At 50.8% G+C, this 19,059-nt stretch overlaps 9 protein-coding genes across 9 annotated transcripts; 4 read left to right on the forward strand and 5 right to left on the reverse strand.

Moving 5' to 3' along the window:
- The first annotated feature begins 77 nt into the window (after positions 1 to 77).
- M438DRAFT_350052 (pyridoxal phosphate-dependent enzyme, beta subunit) lies at positions 78 to 1,557 on the forward strand. The gene has a single exon (XM_029906540.1). The coding sequence runs from the start codon at positions 337 to 339 to the stop codon at positions 1,282 to 1,284; it is 948 nt and encodes a 315-aa protein (XP_029755179.1). The 5' UTR covers positions 78 to 336; the 3' UTR covers positions 1,285 to 1,557.
- M438DRAFT_378517 (uncharacterized protein) lies at positions 1,459 to 2,243 on the reverse strand (the record flags this gene model as incomplete). Its single annotated transcript, XM_029908823.1, has 2 exons — positions 1,459 to 2,092; positions 2,155 to 2,243. The coding sequence occupies 2 exons, from the start codon at positions 2,241 to 2,243 to the stop codon at positions 1,459 to 1,461; spliced, it is 723 nt and encodes a 240-aa protein (XP_029755180.1).
- A 101-nt stretch (positions 2,244 to 2,344) lies between these two features.
- On the reverse strand, positions 2,345 to 2,721 carry M438DRAFT_154904 (uncharacterized protein). Its single transcript, XM_029898998.1, has one exon. The coding sequence runs from the start codon at positions 2,687 to 2,689 to the stop codon at positions 2,453 to 2,455; it is 237 nt and encodes a 78-aa protein (XP_029755181.1). The 5' UTR covers positions 2,690 to 2,721; the 3' UTR covers positions 2,345 to 2,452.
- A 168-nt stretch (positions 2,722 to 2,889) lies between these two features.
- Positions 2,890 to 4,693, forward strand: M438DRAFT_350053 (uncharacterized protein). Its single transcript, XM_029906541.1, has one exon. The coding sequence runs from the start codon at positions 3,285 to 3,287 to the stop codon at positions 4,374 to 4,376; it is 1,092 nt and encodes a 363-aa protein (XP_029755182.1). The 5' UTR covers positions 2,890 to 3,284; the 3' UTR covers positions 4,377 to 4,693.
- Positions 4,492 to 5,567, reverse strand: M438DRAFT_388465 (uncharacterized protein). The gene has a single exon (XM_029909016.1). The coding sequence runs from the start codon at positions 5,383 to 5,385 to the stop codon at positions 4,606 to 4,608; it is 780 nt and encodes a 259-aa protein (XP_029755183.1). The 5' UTR covers positions 5,386 to 5,567; the 3' UTR covers positions 4,492 to 4,605.
- A 182-nt stretch (positions 5,568 to 5,749) lies between these two features.
- M438DRAFT_284646 (OPT-domain-containing protein) lies at positions 5,750 to 8,542 on the reverse strand (the record flags this gene model as incomplete). Its single annotated transcript, XM_029901474.1, has 2 exons — positions 5,750 to 6,909; positions 6,958 to 8,542. The coding sequence occupies 2 exons, from the start codon at positions 8,540 to 8,542 to the stop codon at positions 5,750 to 5,752; spliced, it is 2,745 nt and encodes a 914-aa protein (XP_029755184.1).
- An 828-nt stretch (positions 8,543 to 9,370) lies between these two features.
- M438DRAFT_378519 (phospholipid-translocating P-type ATPase-like protein) lies at positions 9,371 to 13,159 on the reverse strand (the record flags this gene model as incomplete). Its single annotated transcript, XM_029908824.1, has 2 exons — positions 9,371 to 12,750; positions 12,898 to 13,159. The coding sequence occupies 2 exons, from the start codon at positions 13,157 to 13,159 to the stop codon at positions 9,371 to 9,373; spliced, it is 3,642 nt and encodes a 1,213-aa protein (XP_029755185.1).
- Positions 13,160 to 13,379: 220 nt separating this feature from the next.
- M438DRAFT_400848 (uncharacterized protein) lies at positions 13,380 to 15,836 on the forward strand (the record flags this gene model as incomplete). Its single annotated transcript, XM_029909491.1, has 2 exons — positions 13,380 to 13,467; positions 13,566 to 15,836. A coding segment is annotated over exon 2 (2,244 nt), but the record flags the coding sequence as incomplete, so codon positions are not given.
- A 415-nt stretch (positions 15,837 to 16,251) lies between these two features.
- M438DRAFT_284611 (uncharacterized protein) lies at positions 16,252 to 17,961 on the forward strand (the record flags this gene model as incomplete). The annotated part of the gene is made up of 1 exon (XM_029901471.1): positions 16,252 to 17,961. A coding segment is annotated over one exon (1,710 nt), but the record flags the coding sequence as incomplete, so codon positions are not given.
- Between the last annotated feature and the right edge of the window lie 1,098 nt (positions 17,962 to 19,059).

Raw genomic sequence — 19,059 nt, forward strand, 5'->3', positions numbered from 1 at the left:
GTCGACGTCTGTTCCTCTTGCCGTGTCCCTCTCTTGCTACTCTGGGTACTCAGCACATTGTCAAGTCTTCCTGAACGCGCAAAAGACATGTCAATTCTGCTGTATACCTACATGTTAACGTAGACTCAATCATCAGGGCCTTGGGGCAGAAGGTGATCAGCTTCTGTCACGTCCAAATCTCCCCAGCGGGAAATATTTCTGAATCCCGACTTGCGGAGACCGACGGGGATCGCGGAGTCACTAAGCAACCACCTTCGTCGATTCAGAAACGAGTCTCTTTCTCTTTTTTTTTCCACAAGAATCAACATTCCACATCAGGATTACCTGTGTTCCATCATGACAGCTCAAATGCCCCTCCGCGATGTTCTGGACGCAATCGGCAACACTCCCATCGTCGAGCTTACCAAGGTCGTTCCTGCAAACAGTGCTCGCGTCCTCGTCAAACTCGAATCCCTAAACCCAACAGGCAGCTACAAAGACCGCATGGCTAGATCGGTCATCGAAGAAGCTGAAAAACGTGGCACACTCAAACCAGGAATGACAGTCGTGGAAGCTACAGGAGGCAGCACAGGCTCAGCTCTCGCTTTCATCTGCGCGGTCAAAGGATACAATTTCACCGTCGTATCTTCCGACGCTTATGCGGAAGAGAAGTTGAAGACTATGGCTGCATTTGGGGCAGATGTTGTGATTGTCCACAGTCCTAGCGGTAAAGTCACTAAAGATTTGATCCCAGCTATGCAGGCAAAAGCGGCAGAAATTTCAAAGCGAGAGGGTTATTGGAATGCGGACCAATTTTCCAACCCGGATGTCTTGATCGGCTATCAGGGCATGGGGAAAGAGTTATTGGCACAGGTTCCAGAAGGTATAGATGCTTTCTGTGGTGCAGTGGGTGGAGCGGGAATGACTATGGGTGTTGCGACGGTTTTGAAAGGGAAAGGACGCCAGTGCCATGTCACGTTGTTGGAACCTGCTTCTTCGCCTGCCATAACCAAGGGATATGGAGGCCAACATTCTGTGGAAGGTGTGGGGATAGGCTTCTTGCCTAAGGTGTTGGATAAAGCTTTGTACGATGACGCGATGGCTATCGAGGAAGATGAGGCGAGGGTCATGTGCAGGAGATTGGCAAGAGAAGAGGGTATTTTGGCTGGTACTTCGACGGGACTTAATGTTGTGGCTGCGCTGCAGATCGCGCAGAGACTCGGGCCAGGGAAGGTTGTGGTGACGGTAGCATGCGATACTGGTCTCAAATACGTGCGAGGACCCTTGTACGATACTGACAACTAAGATATCATTTTTAAGCTGTCCTTGCTGGATATGACCCTGCTTCTCAGGAAGGCTCCTTATCTTGATGAAGCTCTTCACGGTCAAGCAAGCATATTGACGTGGTCTTGCTCTAGACGGACCCGGGTATCTACATCGGAGACTGGAAGCATGCACGACAACAAGCCCCTCTGCCTCTCACACAGCCAACGAAACGACCACAAGTACACCAGCAAATGCAGCAACCACAGTCCGCAGAGAGGGAAGGTATAAAGTAGCAGCACCATATTCTGCGAAGTCCCAACATTTGCCCTTGCTGTTTTCCTTGTCAAAACCGGGTGAAATCCTGAAACTCACGACATTGTACGGCAAAGTCCCACAACTACCTTCTCCCTCACTCCAACATGCCCATCCATACCATGGGAGTAAGCCTTCGTCATTGTTCGGGTCGCGCTCGGTACAGTTCGCACCACCGTAAACCGTGACAAGTCTGTCAGCGTAATGGCCAGGCTCGTATAGCTTATCGCTAGGATTGGGAACACTTTGGCGGTACAAGGCCTTCGAATAGTTTGCCGAGGGGTCGAAGAGGTCCTTGTTGCGAAGTTCCCAATGGATACCAGGTTCATAGCCACTAGGGAAACTGCCAACCGAGTTTCGTGTCTGGTTTACAAACCCGGTGGTCTCGTTGCCGCCAAAGAGGTCCGCGAAATTGAAGCAGTTGCTGATGATGGGGATATCTTGGGTTGTGAATGTGAGAGCATTGCTGGAATTGCCGTAGCCGCATGTGTCTGCTTGTTGAGTGTCGGGGAAGAAGCGCACAGTAATGTTTTGACTTCAAAATCTTGGTATCAGATCTTGGTTCTCGTTCACTGCTGCTTGAAGGAGAAGACCCACTTTGAATCGTCGTCTGATTGAGCTTGGGCAAGCTGCACACAATACAGCAGTGTCAAGCACATGCCTGTGCCGATGCACTTTGCGAGCATTTTCTAGAATGTATTTGGAGATGTGTAGGAAGAGGTGAACGAGGCAAGAGAAAGATGTTGTTAAAAATGTCATGCACACGCTCAAGTTGAGGTGTGTTGTCAGGAGAATGAGAGAAGTTGAGAAATCGCAAGGGCAACCTTGATATTAGTACGGACGAGAGACCTTCCTTCATCAGGCCAACCGTGCTACACAGCCAAGCATTACCTACTCATACACCGCAATGCCTTCTTTTGTGAGCGCCGAAGCCTTCCGTTATGTTGGCCAAGCATGTATCCTCAGACAGCCCGACGATCGTGTAACAAACCAACATCAAAGTTGCTATCGAGTTTCCCAGCATTGGCTGTCCGGCGCTTAAAGAGGCGATCGAAGGATTGCTTTGATGTTGGCCAAGACACGACCAACTGCGATCCTGACTCGAGTTGGTATGATCAGGCCAACAACACATCCTTCGCGCTTCCAAGACATGCAAAAGCTGTTTGATCGGCGTGATCATGTGCCTGGGAAAAAGAGGAAGAAGAAAAGAGGAGGAGGGGAAGTTGAAGAAGGATTCGGGCGCTTCGGCTGTCGGGCCGAGCCAACAACACACGCCGCCTCTTCTTTCCAACATCACTTCGCTGCCTCCTTCCTCCCATCAAACGTTGTCATCGACCACTTTCGCGCGAGCAGATGCCGAGTATCTCAACTTGCTATAGAGCCGGTCATTTAATCGCAGCAATTAGCAATCGCTCAAAGTAGGTATATACATGCCTGCCAGCATGCGAAGCGCATGAGAGCATGGCGCGATAATGCTTTGGTACGATTCTCATCGCAACTCATTGCCTGTCAGAAGCAAACACAGAGCAACGCATCTACTCCTGCAATTAGTTCACCGAGCAGTCTCAACGTCAAGTGATCCACGAACAGGAAAACTTCCGCCATCACATACGGTACTATACGAGCTTGGCGTGAAGCTTGCGATTTTTCAAACTTGACTCAATAACGAGGTTTCATCGTCCTTCCTGCCTGACAATCTGCTGTTCAGAAACAACACTCTTTCAACCATGCATCTGAACCACAAGATTCCTTGGAATGCCATCGCCGGTCATCTTGTTCTGATCAGGTCAAATCCGAGCTGTACACCACCACGCAGCGACCTCTTCTGGAATAAAGGATATGGTAAAGATGCGGTCGCTGAGAAAGCAACACTTCAGAAAGTTCAAGATCATTTCATCCGAGTCTTTATCTCTACAATTCGCGAGTTCGCCGCCACGCAGAGTGCCAAACAAGCTTCTCTCCTAGAAAGCCTACCCACCGGAAGATTGATCTCGGACGAACTCGTCGCATTCGCGGAAGATCGCTATGATCTACTGCCACATGGAGGAAACTCAGTAGAGCACAACCCAATAGCTCGGGAAGACCAAGATATCGAATCCTGGAGACGAGCAGCGAATCCGGAAAATGACCCGATCGTTGAGCCAAACTACACAACCGCAAATGCAGACCTGGCCGACGCGACTAAATTACTCATCACACTCGCCGCAACCACTGCCAGGAACCCCCTGGAAAGCGCCCTGACAGAAGAAGCACAAATAGCTCTCCTCCGCCTCTCCACCGATCCTCTCATCCCACTACACAGACTGGACAATCTTTCCTGGGGCCACGGCTTCGGCGTTAGTTTACTAGCAAGCCTAGCACTGGAGATCTACATCCTGTTGAACCTCTACGGTGCCATCAATGAATTGCCAGGAGGCAACAAGGGCAAGCTCTCCGTCTTGGAGATGCAAAGATTGCTTGATGTGTTGGGCGGCGATGCACTTTCCGACTACGATTATCCGGCGCAAAACATACCTCACCGTGCTTATTGGCATACATTGGGTGTGACTTGGGAATGGATAAACAAGCAGTGTCAACATTTAGATGAAGATAACGATGGTTTGCCAACGGCAGAAAGTGGCGGGGCAGTGGCAGATCCACTTGCTGAGGGTCAAGACGCAGATGTAAGGGATAGGCTGAAAGAGTATCTCAAAACTTGCTTTGCAATCTTATACATGTATGACGGGTTGAGACGAAAATGGTATGGCGATGAAGAGGCGTGTGAGAAGTGGACGGAGGAAATCCAATGGGTTTTCGACAAGATACGATGCCGGAGGTGAGCGGGATCAGCCATCTTTCCTGTCTTGCTTTGAGAGACCCAAGCAGTATCTTGCACCAGGAAGTTCAAAATCTCCTGGAGAGAACCTGTTGCGATAATAGCGAAGAGTGTATGCATCAAAGTCTTGTGAACTGATATGATGGGCTATTCTCCTAGCGTGTCTCTTGTGGAGTACATTTCGACAAAAACTCCGCTTTAAATAGAGCCGTCCCCGTCTGGACGCTGACCTCCTATCGGATGAAGACTTTAGGCGGCGGTCTGTAAAATACATGATACGCATCAGCGCTGCTGAGAAGCGAATACACTCTCGGATGTAATCCCTGCAAGCACACTCGCATATATCCCACATCATCGTTTCCATCTTGTTCATGGAACCCTTCGTCGCACTGAGATGATGATTCTTGTGGTCGCCAATAGGAGTTGATGAGATTGACATAGCCTACTCCATCCTTATCTCTGGCGGGTGGCTGTGGTGCTGACTCTACCACACTATACATAGCTTCTGCATCAACATGTATAGGATAGATATATCGTGCAGTGGGGCATATATTCGCATCTCTCCCTTGCTCTCCAAGAATTGATTTGCTAGAATCACACACCCAGTTTTCAAAATGCTCGCGTATTTGATCAATCGTCGCGCCTTCGAATTTAGACTCATCTTCGCGTGATGAGATTTCTAGACTTGAAGTGATGGCTTTTGTCCCTCCTCCAGTCTCGTGGATGTCTAGTCTTGCTCGGTGGCGCACGATGTTCATGAAGTGTTGCCAGGAGCTTTCGTCCGAGTAGGTGCATCGGTAGAATATGAAGCCCCATTTCACATGTCGCATTTCGTCCAGGCGGGCTTGGATTTTTTCCGTGTCGTTTAGTTTCCAGAAAGGACGGGTTGGTTGTGTACCATTCTTCTCGAGTCTCCCAGTGACCGCTCCCGGAGCGGATGATGAAAATTGTCGAATCTTCGAGCAAGCCAGGTGCGGTTGTTTGCAAGGTTTGTAGGTCGTGTACCGCCACATGAGGAAATCAAGAAGGTTGAGATGGATTATGAGAAAGTCGCAATTCAAGTTATTCAACAGGTCTAGAAGAAGGTGCGTCGAGCTTTGTCACGAGCAATCTAACTAAATTCGAAGATCAGGCGTCCACGACAAAGAACTTGAAACAGGCGTAATCTTTTTTCATTTCCAAACATCGTCAGCAGATTCCACACTCACCTAAGTATGAAAAAATACTCCTTCTTCCCTGAATTTTCCACACTCTCCGCTCCAAAAATCAAGGGAGGTGCTTGGATGGAGTGCCATTCGATCTTCTCCATCTCGAAAATCGCTTTGGTGCAAGATAGACCCGAGTCTCGCATTGTGCTCAAAAGTGCAAGCCGGATTACTACTTCCAAGTATCAGGTCCAAAATATCCCTTCTCCGGCAGTGTAGTAAAAAGCGCCTGCCTTCCAACACCCCCATCAACACCTTCCGCAACAACATTCGTACCCCACCAACTCACACCAACAGGATGATACTGCACAGCGAAAAAGATGATGATTCCAGACAAAGCCACACCAGCAGACAGAGCAGCAGCGAGAACGTAATTATACTTTTCCCACCAAGCCGTCTTGTATCTTCTCAGATAGTACATGAAGCCGAACGATACGTATAGGGCACTGGTGTAGTAAGTCAAGTTCAAAGGAGCGTAGTTGAGGAAACCGTTGATGACGAGGGAAGGGTGGACATCCCTGAACCAGGAGATGGGTGTGAAGATGATAAGATCCAATGGTTTGAAGATGACTGATGGAAGTTTGGCTTGGGCAGCCTTTCGAATCAATGGTCCGTAGCGCTTGATTGACCACCAGCCCAATGCAAGAAGGAAGCCAAGGAGGAACATATACTTCATGAATGGGTAAAATTGACCAAAGATGCGAGAGGGACCAATGGCACCCCACACGACTGATGAAGAAAAAAAGACCTCGGATCCGTTCGCACAATTGAAGTCGGCAGCCTGGTCAGGGTCGCAGATGTTCTTGATGTCAGTGTCCACAAAGTCGACACAGCCGTAGGCGATCAAAGATGTGATGATGGCACTGATGAGTTGACCACGATACATGGCACGGGGAGGTATCTTTGCATATAGACCCATCTTTTGATCCGAGGTGTAGTTGTCGGCTTGGCCATTGATATTGTAGCCATAAGCCTTGACGAACATCAGGGCTTCCGGACGTCCAGGCAGAGCGTAACCGACAATCAATTCAGTGACCACGTTGAGACCTTGTGTTGTGCCCGAGATAGCATAGAGATAACTCATGGGGACCAAGAAGACGAGATTCAAGCCAATGACAAAGAAGATTGTCCACACTGGGGTCTGCAATGCATCAAAAGTCTTGAGGATAATGATTGCAAAGATGAAAGCAATAATAGCGATGGCCAGGAACCACCAATCGGGGACTTCCTTGTAGTTTCGCATCATCTTGGTAAAGGGGTCGTTGAAGCCATCATATACGCTGCCCTCGCCATCCATGAGATGGATGGTGTGATGAAATGCCTGCTTGATATCTCCTTTTGCCAGGGAGGTCATGGTCTGCTTACCCCTGTATCCCATACTTCTGATTTGAGACCAAGCGGCAGATCCCATCTTCTGATAGGCTTGGGCAAGGGGCCGCCAGAAGTCGAGAATGATGAACACAAAAGTGACGGTGTAAAAGGTGAAGAAGGCGGAGTATACCACAAGATTACCAGCACTGTAGAATGCCGGTGAATAGTCGTAGTATTTTTCGTAGTCCAGGCGGCCATTTACCATGACTTTGGTGATGTTGTAGGAATTTCCAGTATTGTCAAAGATGCCTGATGAGTTGATAGGTAGGTAGGCAGTCCACTTGAAGTTTGAGTAGTACGCCGCGAGAATGATCAAACCACCAAGAAACATTCCAATGTATTGCTGAACCTGCGCGAAGAACGGCCATGTCAAAGGAAAGGCGTATGTTGCAAACACATTCCAGTCCAACGATGAGAGAGGATTGAAGCCCAAGCCGAATGACGAGCCTGTTACTGTGGCCAGATTGAAGTTGTCTGGCTTGATCCAAGTCATCCAGGCGAAGTAGCTGAGTGCAGGAAACAGGAAACCAGGAAGCCAGAAGTAGACAGTCATGCCGATAAAGAAGATGAAAAAGAATTTATAACGCGACATCCGCCAGCCATTGATGCTCTCATGTGTCTCTTTGACCAACAAAGCGCGATTGAGCGCGACAGTGGGAAGAATGTTGGGCCAAAGCGCTTGGATAGGGTAGACCACGAACCTTCGAAGCATTCCAGCAAAACCGAGACCCATGAGCTGAGTAGACAGGAGCAGAAGGATCTCGTACTCGGGTGTGAGCCACTTGTCTCCATAGTAGACTTGCTGTGTTTGAATATTCCAGAAGCAGTAAGCAGAAGTGAGACCAACATTGACGATGATGGTAGAAAACATCTGCTCTTTGTATGTCCAAGGACCAGGGTTGAGAGTATGTCTCTTTCCGAAGATGGTGACGCCCCAATCTGGCAGACTCCATGCTAGGAACATACCGCAAGGGTACAGTAGAATTTGAGCGACACTTGACTGCAACGTGATGCTTGGGTAACGAGAGTTGAACAAAGAGTTGATGAATTGACCAATGCATGCCCATAGGTAACCGAGAAGGTGCGCTCGAATGGTCTCGCAGGGCATGTTCACATCATCATCTGGACGTGTGATGGCTCGAACTTCGGGATAGGGCGAGTAGAATATGTTGAGTGCAGTTTCTTTCTTGAGAAGAATCTCCCATTCTTCGGCTGACTGTCCTTCGGCGGGACCATCGAGTAGCTTTCTGAGTTTGTCCTTCTGGGTAGCGGCGAAGTTGTAGTCATACGTATGTTCCTCGAGCAAGTCCTTGATAAGCTTTCGGCATTCTTCAATTGTCAGACCTCGTGCCTTATCCAGGACCAATTCAACATCGTTCTCGACATCTAGCGCGGTGTCGTCACCAATTTCCGCGATCTTGATATCTTGCACATCACCTTTGATGTTCTTCTCATCCAGACTGCTGCTATCCCTCCTGAGACTTGCGATGGTCTTGAGCTGCTTGAAATCTTCGGTGGTTCGGTTGGTGTTCTGATGGATGTCTTGGTCCGAATGTATCCCGGCCGAGTCGATGGTGTCTTTCTCAGAAGACATACTGAAATCACAGATGATGCGCTCTGGACTCTGTATCCTGGTGATCAGAGCTTGCAGTGATCAGTGACTCGAGCATGCATTTATAGGTATATTTGAGCAAAGCCATCGCCTGCACAAAAGTGCCTCATGTCGTTAGAAATCACGATAAGATATCAATGAGGTGATCTCGTGGCCTCAGGCCTCGCGGCCCTGCCGAATAACCTTCCACATGCAGTTGGTTTGCTCGCATCTTAATTCTGAGAGAGTGGCGGCGAGATAACGAAAGAACTGCCATCAAAAAGGTTCGTGTCGGTGGTGTAGAGGTTCGTCCTCGCGAACAGCGGGAATAAGATAAGAGTGGTGACAGCTTGGCCAAAGGGCTTGACATGAACAAGCCTTGTTTTAAAGTCGAGTCTAGCCGAAAAAGGCAGGTGATACGCAAACACGTATCCCTATCACGCAATCCGATCCGTGACTTCCTCGAGCCCTTTATATGTCTACGCGGCCTCGACGGCAAGATCTAGAACATATTAAGGGTTCAATTGCAACAGCCGCGTCAAATACGTGGAGACACCGCGTCTGAGATAACGTGTTTGCCGGATATCCAGAAACCATGTTATCGCCAATCAATTTCGCCTATTCTTCGCCTGCGAGCTCGTGGTCCTTGTATGATAAGTGTTTCACATCCAATCATGGAAGTTGGAAACTCAAGTCCAGTGAAGAGGAAGAAACATGTGTATACCCAAGTTCGAAGAAAAACGCCAATCTACGCTGTGCAGGAAAAAAAAAGGACAAAAGCAGATCCCATCAACCCTTCTGTGTTGACTGGGGCTAACCCTTTCACACCCATTACACCCCCTGTACTTTTCTATAACTCGGTGGCTTCACTGCCCGTCTGATCAATTTGCCAGCATAAACAGGAACCAGAGACACCGCAGAGATGGCGGCGACTCTCCATACGAAACCAACACTGGCCACGAATTTCAGATCGAAGTAGCCAGAGAGGAATGGGATGCTGCCGAAGTATAGACATCCTGTTGCAAGGATGGAGATGATGTTTGCGGGATGCCATGTTGTGATCTCGGCGGCTACCATGATCAATTCATTAATGACCAACACGGTGAAAGAGACGGAAACCATTCTCGCAAATGCAGCGGCTGTGTCTGCGTTTCCTGTGCTGTGGTCTGCGAACTTGGGGACTAGGAGTTGAGAACCGCCTTGGATGACGATACCTTGGTAGACTGAGATGGCGACCCAGATGAAGAAGGTGCGGTAAGAGAGGGATTTGCCCAAAGTCAATTCTTTGTATAATTCCGGGTATAGGTTTGCGAGGTTTTCATCGACGTCGCGGTCGAGGGTCAAGGAGAAGACCGGGGCCATGGTGTAGAGGGTCGCGTAGCCGACGAGAAGCCAATCACGGTATAAAGCTATGGGTTGATAGGCGGAAGCGACAGAAAATACAGTCTGGCAGACACTGATGATCAAACCGCGATGGATGACGAATTGCGCCAATTTGGCAGATCGCTTGTAGCTATTGCGACCGTGCCAGACGAGAAGTTTGGTCAGATGGCTGAACTGGGTAATGCTGAAGTCGGCAGCCAGAGAAGCTTGACGGCCTTCTTTTCCTACAATACCCACACCGACGTCTGCTGCTTGAATCATGCTGACATCGTTGCCGCCGTCACCGATACAAGCGATGCGTTTGCGTGTGTGAGATCGGATCAATTTCGCCACATCTGCTTTTTGTGTCGGAGAGCATCGACACGCTATTACGGCTGGGAGTCGGACTGCCAAGGTAATGAATGCCTCGCGATGGTGGTTGAGGTAAAGAGATAGAGACTCGCCATCGATTAGCAAAGCGGCATTGGGTCGTGAATGCAGTAGTGAGAGTGCATCGAGAGCAAGGTCTTTACGTTTCAGTCCGGCGATGGTGTGAATGTATTGGCCTCTTGAGACAAGCTTGGAGGACACGGCCACACAGCGTGCGGTCTCAACTTTGTCTCCTGTCAACATCCAGATCTTGATGCCTGCGTTGCGTAGCAGTTCTAGAGACGGTTTGATATGTGCTTGAAGTTTGTCTTCCACGCCTGTGACGCCCAAGAGTTCGAGATTGTTCTCAAGATGCTGTTTGACGACTTTTGCCATGCTGTTATCACGATCATGAAGACTCAACGAAGCTTCTGCGTGTGCTGAAGAGAAGGCGGCGTATTGTTGTAGCGACAAAGCTTTCCTGCCAATGACCAAGGTACGCAATCCTTCGCGAGCCATGTTTGCAGTTTCCTCATCAAGCCAGTCATTAGCGGCCACGATGGAAGTCATGACGGTGTCCGCGCCCTTCTGAAAGAAGTATAGCTCACTTGAATCACTTTCAGCAATACCTCCTTCCTGCACAAACTTGACGATAATGCCCATGCGCTTGCTGTCGGATGTGAAAGGGAAGATGTGGAGGACCTGCACACGCACAACAATCTTGTTGTCGTCTGCGAATTGCAAAGTGATCGACTTACGGTCACGATGCAGCAAGCGCAGACCAACGTGTTCCGTCCAAGCCACAATGGCAATCTCATCAGGCGAGGAAGCTTGGTATGATGTTACTGTAGATCCATCAACTTCTTCGGTGGTAGGAGTGACATTGTGACAAAGAGCCAATGCAAGGACCAAGTCTCGCACTCTGAGACCGATCTCTCTTCGCGAACGAGTGCCTGAGGCAAGTCCGCCAGTCACGTTGGACGAAGGCAGGAAGAAGCCCTCGAGACCAGAGAAAGCGGCTTTGACGTATCCAGATACCTCATCCATGGCTTCATTGGCATATGAGACCGTACCGACATGAATCTTTTTCAGCTCCATCTCGTTTTGTGTCAAAGTACCAGTCTTGTCGCTGAGCAGATATTCAATGCGGCCAAGATCTTCGGGAATGGTACTGGTACGAACAACAGTTCCAGGAATACCTTGATCACGCTCTATGAACCAAGCATACATTGACTTGCCCATATCCAGGTTGACACGCAAACTGATTGGTACAATAGTGGAGAAGAGAATGAGAAAACGCATGACCGAGACGTACCACTCCCGACCATTCTCAGCTTTGAAGCCTTTCAATGCAACAAGAATGAAAGATAGAGCAAGAGTCAGAAAGCACAAAATCTTGGTCAGAGAGTTGATCTCGTTTTCGAGAAGGCCCGTTTTTGAGCGAGAAGCAGAAGTCGAAAGAGCAGCACGAGTCTCTGGACCGGTGTAGATGACCACCGCATAGACAGTTGTGCTCGAGGCAAGCACTGTGTTGGCCCAGGCAGTGTTGTCGATGGAGAGCGGTATGGATTTTGTTCCAGGAACCTCAGCAGCAGACGCCTCAGCCTCGTAGGGATCATATGCCTGGCGACCATCGGGTAGCAGATCCAGGGTACCAACAAAGTCATTGACACGCTTGTCTGGCTTTCCAGCCGTCAGACGCAACCTGGTCAAATCACGAGAAGGGAGATCCTGAGTCAGGGGAGAAGCCAACCGGAGCTTCCAATCGGTTTCTCCATCCAGTTGATCTGTTCGAATGAAGGCTTCACCACCAGCGCTCGGATCTTCAGAAGTGGTCTGGTTTGCTAACGGTGGTTCAGGTACATTTGCAGCTTCGGGCTCGAACAGATTTGCTTCTTCGCTTTCCGGCAGTGGCTCTGGCTGAGCAGAAGATTCTTGAGAGAAGCTTTTGAGAATGACGACATCTGCGGGAAAGCGCTGGTCCTTGGTCATGACCAAGACATCGCCGACCTTGAGTAATCGCGATGGTTTTGAGACGTCCCTCACATCCGTATCTAACAAGCCATCTGCATCTGGATCCGCAGGCCGTTGTCTCCTCCTTGAAGAGGTATCATTATCCCCGAATTGCAAGACAGTATATCTTTCCGAATTGGCCTCCTGATCTCTCCTCCGGCGGTGTATGTCGTCCATGGCCTCTTTTCCGAGAGTGATGGTCAAAACGAAGAGCAGAGGAAAGATGTATGTACTCAGATAACCGATACGAAGCTGAGGGATGATTTGCGACAAAGCGACCAGGAGGAAATACATGTTGAAGAAGAAGGAGAACTCGTTGTATAGTGTTCGGGGTAGGAAAGAAACGGGGGTATATTTGGCGTTGGAGACAGCATTAGGCGGGTATTTGGCATCTTGACGGTCTCCCACAACGATGGTCCTGTTGGAGGCGGGATCGTGTTCGTCCTCGGGTTCGGAGTCGTCACCCTCTGCTGGGCCTGAGCGAGAGAAGGGATTGAGTCGTGCCTTGAACTTGGCAAGGGCAGAATGCGACTTGTCTGAGAGGCGACGTAGTCTCGAAGTGTGTGGTGGAGGAGGATGGATGGTATGCGCGGGCTCTCTCTCGTCCCCTTGACTGTCTCTTCCTACCAAGGCTTCCAGGTCGTCTGCATCTGCGTCGTCGGCATAGCGGTCGGGCCTTCTGAAAGCTCTTCTTCCTCCATATCGCAGCTTCTTCAAGGCTATGTTCTTGCCAAAGTCGGTACTCGCCGAGCGCGAGTTGTGGTTGTTGGTGTTGGTCGTCTGTGGATCAAGCTCGTCCAGATCCAAATCCAGGTCCGAGTCGGCATCAGGGATCAAAGAGGCCGACGCGGTCGAGTCGCCGTGCCGATGTGACATGCCTCATCTGTCTTGTATGAAGTTGTATATCAAGAAAGTGACCTGCTGCCTACAACAACTACGTTGCTGTCAGGTATTCAAGAGCCTTGAGTCAAGTCACCCTGACCCGGGGAAGAGGCACGACTCATGCGACTCATGCCGCGACAAAGTCCGGGGAGCTTGGCGACTTCTCCGTCATGTCGTAAAGTGTCAATTGTCTCCTCCTTTCAACTTATTCGAACACGCTCTCGTGCCGATCAACTATTTGTACTGAATCCCTGTCCGATGTCTTGACGAGTTCGTCCTTGGTCCTTGTTATTTTGTTTTTGGTAGGTTACAAAGCTTCCTGACCGCTTCTACCATGCCGACCCCCTCTGGTCACGTCGCCTGAATAACTATGATGGCGCATACTGAGACATGGCCATAGCAACCGTCATACATAATACTCTGCCATGGCAGAAGACAACCAACAATCTTCATGGCATCCTGCCTTGAGGATGCACAACAGCTCCGATGAGGTCCCTCGATTAGCCCCGCGACCCGAAGCTACAACAGCCAACGACCATAGCGACTTCTTCCATCGCATTCCCGAAGAGCAACCTGAACCAATCGCCGAAGAGACACTGTCTAGAGATACTGTTCAGCCTTCACCTGCCGAGGTAGCACAGTCCAATGTCCAAGAGCCCAACTTCGCGACCGAGAGCCTCGACACGTCAGCCCCAATCGCACAACAGGCCTCAGACGATGCACACACCGAGGAGTCACAACCTATCGAATCGCCAAACCTGATCCCTGAGCCAACACATGACTCTCTTGAGGACTCACCACATGTGCCAGAGCCAGAGGTCCAACATGCCGAGCCTCTGGCATTCGACGAGCCCCAACAAGTCACACCACGAGAGACGGAACAGTCTTCTGTTGATGAAGCCTTTGGAAGCCTTGATAGAGAAGAGTTGGAATACCCCAGAGAACAATACGAGTACCAGGGTCAGACCACTGCTGCCGATGACGCTGTCGATGAAAGTGATGATGCGCCCTTGATGGAGGATGAGGAAACTCTGCCCACTCCCGGTTTCGCCACAGACGGGCCCGCCATCAACGCCCATGACGTTCCTTTCGAACCCTTCCATAGCGATCCCTCGGCCGTGGCCACAGCTGAACACGTTTATGAAATGACCACTGGAGACGCCCCTTCTGCACACGAGGCCACCGAGGACACTGTCCCAGACGTCCAGGCGATCGAGCAGCAAGACACGCGAGTATCTGAAGCCCCGGAGGCTTCATCAGCACTGGAAGAGGCAAAAGAAACATTACGCCAGGTGGCCGAAGAGCCCATAGAAGAACCAGTCCAGATTCAATCTCAATCATCAGCCGCCTTTGAGTGGGGAGATGATGATCAGACAGAAGATTTCGGAGCTGTTGTAGGGAATGTGCCGGCAGAGGAGAACAATGTCGACCCAGACAACCGCGTGGCAGGTAGTGGAATTGTTGCATCCCAAGCCACCGCTCTGGCCCAGGCCTTGCAAGAGCAGAAAGCACAGGACGATGCTCCAGTCGAAGAGAAGAGTGAGGAAGATCTGGCTGCCATGTGGTCGGCTGCTCTGGATGATGACGATTTCCTCGACGACAACGCTGTTGATCCCAGCGGCTTCTTTGACGATGATGGTGAAGGTTTCCTTGATGACTTTGACACAATTCCTGCACCGGCACAACAGGTCTTCAGTCCCGATCGGTCTAGTCCCGGGATTGCTCCTGTCTATGACGCCCAAGGAAACACCATGGGCTTCACAAAGCTTGGTGGACCTCAAGAACAGATCAACGCTCCTGCAAATCCCTATTCACCAGCGCCACAACAGCAAAATCCATACTTGGCTCCAACTCTGCCGTCTGTACCTCTGTACAACCAGCAACAGCAGCCTGTTCGACCGGTTCTGAACAACGCTCAGAGCTTTGCCGACAAGTCCAAGGGTGGCTACTCATCTCCATATGATTTGCCTGAGGACATTGTCCAGCCTCGCAGACGTCCTGCAGCTGCCATCATACCAAATCAGTCTGCTGGCCCAGCTCCTCCCCCAAGAAGTAGCAGTATGCAATCTACTGCCCCACCTCTGTCGCGTTCTGCCACTGCTGCTCCCTCAGCAACCATAGCATCTCCGCCCATGAATCAATCTCCAAGCGTTGCAACTCTGCCACCCAAACCTGCTACTTCAAGCGGAGCAAACAGATCTGCTTCTGGTTTCTTCGAGGAACTCCCTATGGTGCCCAAGCCAAGGACAAGGCCTTCTGGAGCATACACCCCTGCAATCACATCGCCTTCTCCTCCTCGATTACCTCCGCAAGGCATGGGAGCTACTTTGCAGACCCCTCCGCAAGGTCCCCCAATCCGCCCACCATCCCGTCCCGTCATGCCTCCTCCAGCTGGCTCATCGAACTACAATGTCACGGCTTTTAGACAACCCGAGAAGCTGCCATTGTTGCCTGACGTGCAAGCCACTCCTCAACAGTTGGAGCCTCCCCAACCTACTGGTCCACCAGCTTCTTCGAGATACTCGCCCGCCGCTCCTGCCCAGGCTCCCTCGGCTGCAGCACCTCCTCCAGTCACAGGTCGCTTCTCACCAATGCCGCCACCTGCGCCTGCCGCAACCTCGCGATACTCTCCAGCTCCACAAGCTCAGGCTCAAAACCAAGCACAAAATAAGTATGCTACAATGCCTGCTGCGACCCCTGCTGCGAGACCTGTCCAGCCTTTCGCCCCGAGAACATCAAGTCCCTTGGCTTATCACGAGAAGCCTGCTGCGGCAGAAATGCCTCCTCCATCTGTCAGATCTGTTTCCTACCAGCCCCCACCTCCTGTGCGCCAGATGTCCGGTCTCGCCGAGGGCTTTGAAACACCACCTAGGCGTGACAGCAATACTCTAGACCAGACCATCTCGCAGTCTTACGCATCACCACCTCGGGCTAACCCATATGCCCCGCTCACTGCTTCTCCCGACTCTCGCATCCCTCAGGCATACCCCGCCGCTGACGCCCCAACTCCGAGCGACACTTTTTCACCACCAAGAAGATCCAAGACTCAGTCACCAGGAACTGTCATGAAGGGGCCTTTGAGAGCTATGACACAAATCGAGCGACCAACTTCTGCTGCAGGCGCTATCACCTCACCTACATTGTTACAGCGCCAAGACGCCAGAGCTGCCCTTCCGCCTGCCAGGCAGCAGTTTTCTTCAGATCTTAGCTTCACTGTCCCGCAAGATGAACGAGCTCAAGATCCACTGGAAAGATACAAGGGCTGTCCAGTCTTCACATGGGGTCCCAGCGGCTCATTGGTTAGCACATTCCCTAAGCAGGCCCCTTTCTATGCCGCTGGTCATGCTATCCCAACCATCAAATGTTCTTCTGGTCATATCACCATACATGACACCAAGACAACGTATCCCTTGGATGAGCGCGATGCTAAATTCCCTGGTCCTTTGAACAAGGGCAAATCCAAGAAGAAGGATACACTTGCTTGGATTACTGGCAAGATTGAGGATCTTGAGAAGACAAACGAAAGCACTATGCACGACTTCGCCATGTCTGTTCAGACGAAAAAGCGTGTCGAAGAGAAGGTCATCTTGTGGAAGATGGTCAAGCTTCTGCTTGAACACGATAACAAGATCGAGGGAAATGCTGCCGCAGAAGAGGCCGCTCGCAAGATCTTGCTACCAAATCTCGCGCAACCCGATGAAACATCTGAGAATGTCACCGATGATACGTCATCCAGGATTCCCACAGAGCCCGTCAGTGCAAAGGCGATAGCTCAGATTCGCACACACCTTCTCGAAGGTGACCGTGAAAAGGCAGTCTGGCATGCCGCCGAACAAAAGATGTGGTCTCATGCTCTGCTGATTGCATCAGTCGCTGGTCCCGATATCTGGAAGCAGGTCGTTCAGGAATTCGTTCGTTCCCAAGTCAAGGACGCTAGTGACAACTCGCAGTCACTGGCAGCATTGTATGAAGTATTTGCTGGTAATTGGGAAGAGAGCATTGACGAGCTTGTCCCACCGTCTGCTCGTGCTGGATTCCAGATGATCAGCAAGGCTGGACCAAGTGCGAAGAACCCTCTGGATGGCCTCGATCAATGGCGTGAGACTCTGTGCCTCATCATCAGCAATAGGAGTAACAACGATGTCCAAGCCATCGCTGCTCTTGGTAAACTTCTGTCCAGCTATGGTCGAAGTGAGGCAGCACACACTTGTTTCTTGTTTGCCAAAGCTTCCGCTCACCTCGGCGGTGCTGATGACGAGAAGTCTGACTTTGTTCTTCTTGGAGCAGATCACAAGAATCAATCTCAGGAGCTGTCCGACTTGGATTCAATTATGCTCACCGAAATCTACGAGCTCTGTGTATCTCTTGCACCTGCTCCCGGTACTTCGCCTACACTTCATCACTTGCAAGCATTCAAGTATCAACATGCTCAAATTCTCACTGAGCATGGTCTGCGTAGTGAAGCACAGGCTTACTGCGATGCGATCATGGCCTCCTTCAAGGCTTCCACTCGCCTGTCGCCTTACTATAGTCCTGCACTGTTGAGCTGTGTGGATGACTTGAACAGATGTCTGTCTCAAGCACCTCAGGCTAGTTCTTCCGGTGGCTGGATCCCCAAGCCATCAATGGACAAGGTTTCGGGTAGTATGTGGAAACGCTTCAACACCTTTGTTGCTGGGGACGATGACGACCAGAAGCCAAATGGCTCTACTGGCTCAGAAGGCGCTCCTGCAGGGCCTTTCGGCGGAATCACCGGAGAGACGCCGACTGTCAGCCGAACAGCTTCAGTCACTGATCTATACGGAGCAATGTCGATGGGTGGTAGCATGTCATCTGCACCCGGTAATGCCGCACCGAACAGATATGCACCTCCTACTCAGCCTGGCGGCGCTTCGGCTGCACGCTATGCTCCTAGCGCGTATGCTCCAAGCAGAGGTTCAATGGAGTCAACTCGTTCTTACGAGCAAGAAAGACCAGGAACCGGCTACAGTAGCATCGTGTCTCCCACAACTGCCGCACCTCCGCCAGTCCAGCGTGCTAGTAGCACGCCGTTCGGAGCGTATTTGCCGCAGCAGTCTGGAGAAGGCCAACAATCTCAGTCTCTTGGAGTCCCTCGACCTGAAGCATCCCGTGCAGTCTCAGACTACCGTGTACAATACAGTCAGCCACCTTCAAGACGTGAATCTGTTCAGTCCGGTGTCTCTGAGTCTCGTTCGAGCCTCGACCAGGGCAGGCCGGCGTATGGAAATCAGCCTGAACCTTCGAGACATTCACCCTACCAGCCTAGCTCATACACACCATTGTCACCGATTTATGGAGACAATATTGCTGAGTTAGCTGAACCTGAGCGATCCTCGTCTTACGAGCCTCACACTCAATCACCTTACCAACCGTCAGAGCCGACCCCCGTCCAAGATTCTCAGTCTTCTGTGTATACACCGACAGCTCCTCAAGAATCGTCTGGCTTCGGATATGAGCCTCCGTCATCTTACGAACAATCACCTTCTTACGATCCACCATCATCGTATGAACCACAATCATCGTATGCACCAACATCATCGTATGAACCGCCTTCATCACATGAAACTCCGTCCTCGTATGAGCCGCCGTCGGATGAGCCTCAGATGTCCGACGAGCCTCAAACGTCATCCTACGCTCCGCCATCGTACGAGCCTCCGACCTCCTATGCGCCTCCTTCTTCTTACGAGCCACCAACAGGCTCATCCGGATACGAGCCTCCAACCTCCAACTATCAACCTTACGAGCCAGAACCTGATCTAGAGGGTGGCGACGACCAAACACAAGCACAGCCAAAGAAGAAGAATTTCATGGACACCGAAGACGATGACGACGAGATCATCCGCCGGGCTGCTGCCCTCAAGAAGGCAGCCGAT

Source organism: Aureobasidium pullulans, assembly GCF_000721785.1.
Source record: "Aureobasidium pullulans EXF-150 unplaced genomic scaffold scaffold_38, whole genome shotgun sequence".
In the NCBI taxonomy this organism is placed as follows: Eukaryota; Fungi; Ascomycota; class Dothideomycetes; order Dothideales; family Saccotheciaceae; genus Aureobasidium; species Aureobasidium pullulans.

Bases quoted from the DNA above. Each gene is read 5' to 3' on its own strand.
- M438DRAFT_350053 (XM_029906541.1), top strand. From the start codon at position 3,285: ATGCATCTGAACCACAAGATTCCTTGGAATGCCATCGCCGGTCATCTT.
- M438DRAFT_154904 (XM_029898998.1), bottom strand. From the start codon at position 2,689: ATGTGTTGTTGGCCTGATCATACCAACTCGAGTCAGGATCGCAGTTGG.
- M438DRAFT_388465 (XM_029909016.1), bottom strand. From the start codon at position 5,385: ATGTGGCGGTACACGACCTACAAACCTTGCAAACAACCGCACCTGGCT.
- M438DRAFT_350052 (XM_029906540.1), top strand. From the start codon at position 337: ATGACAGCTCAAATGCCCCTCCGCGATGTTCTGGACGCAATCGGCAAC.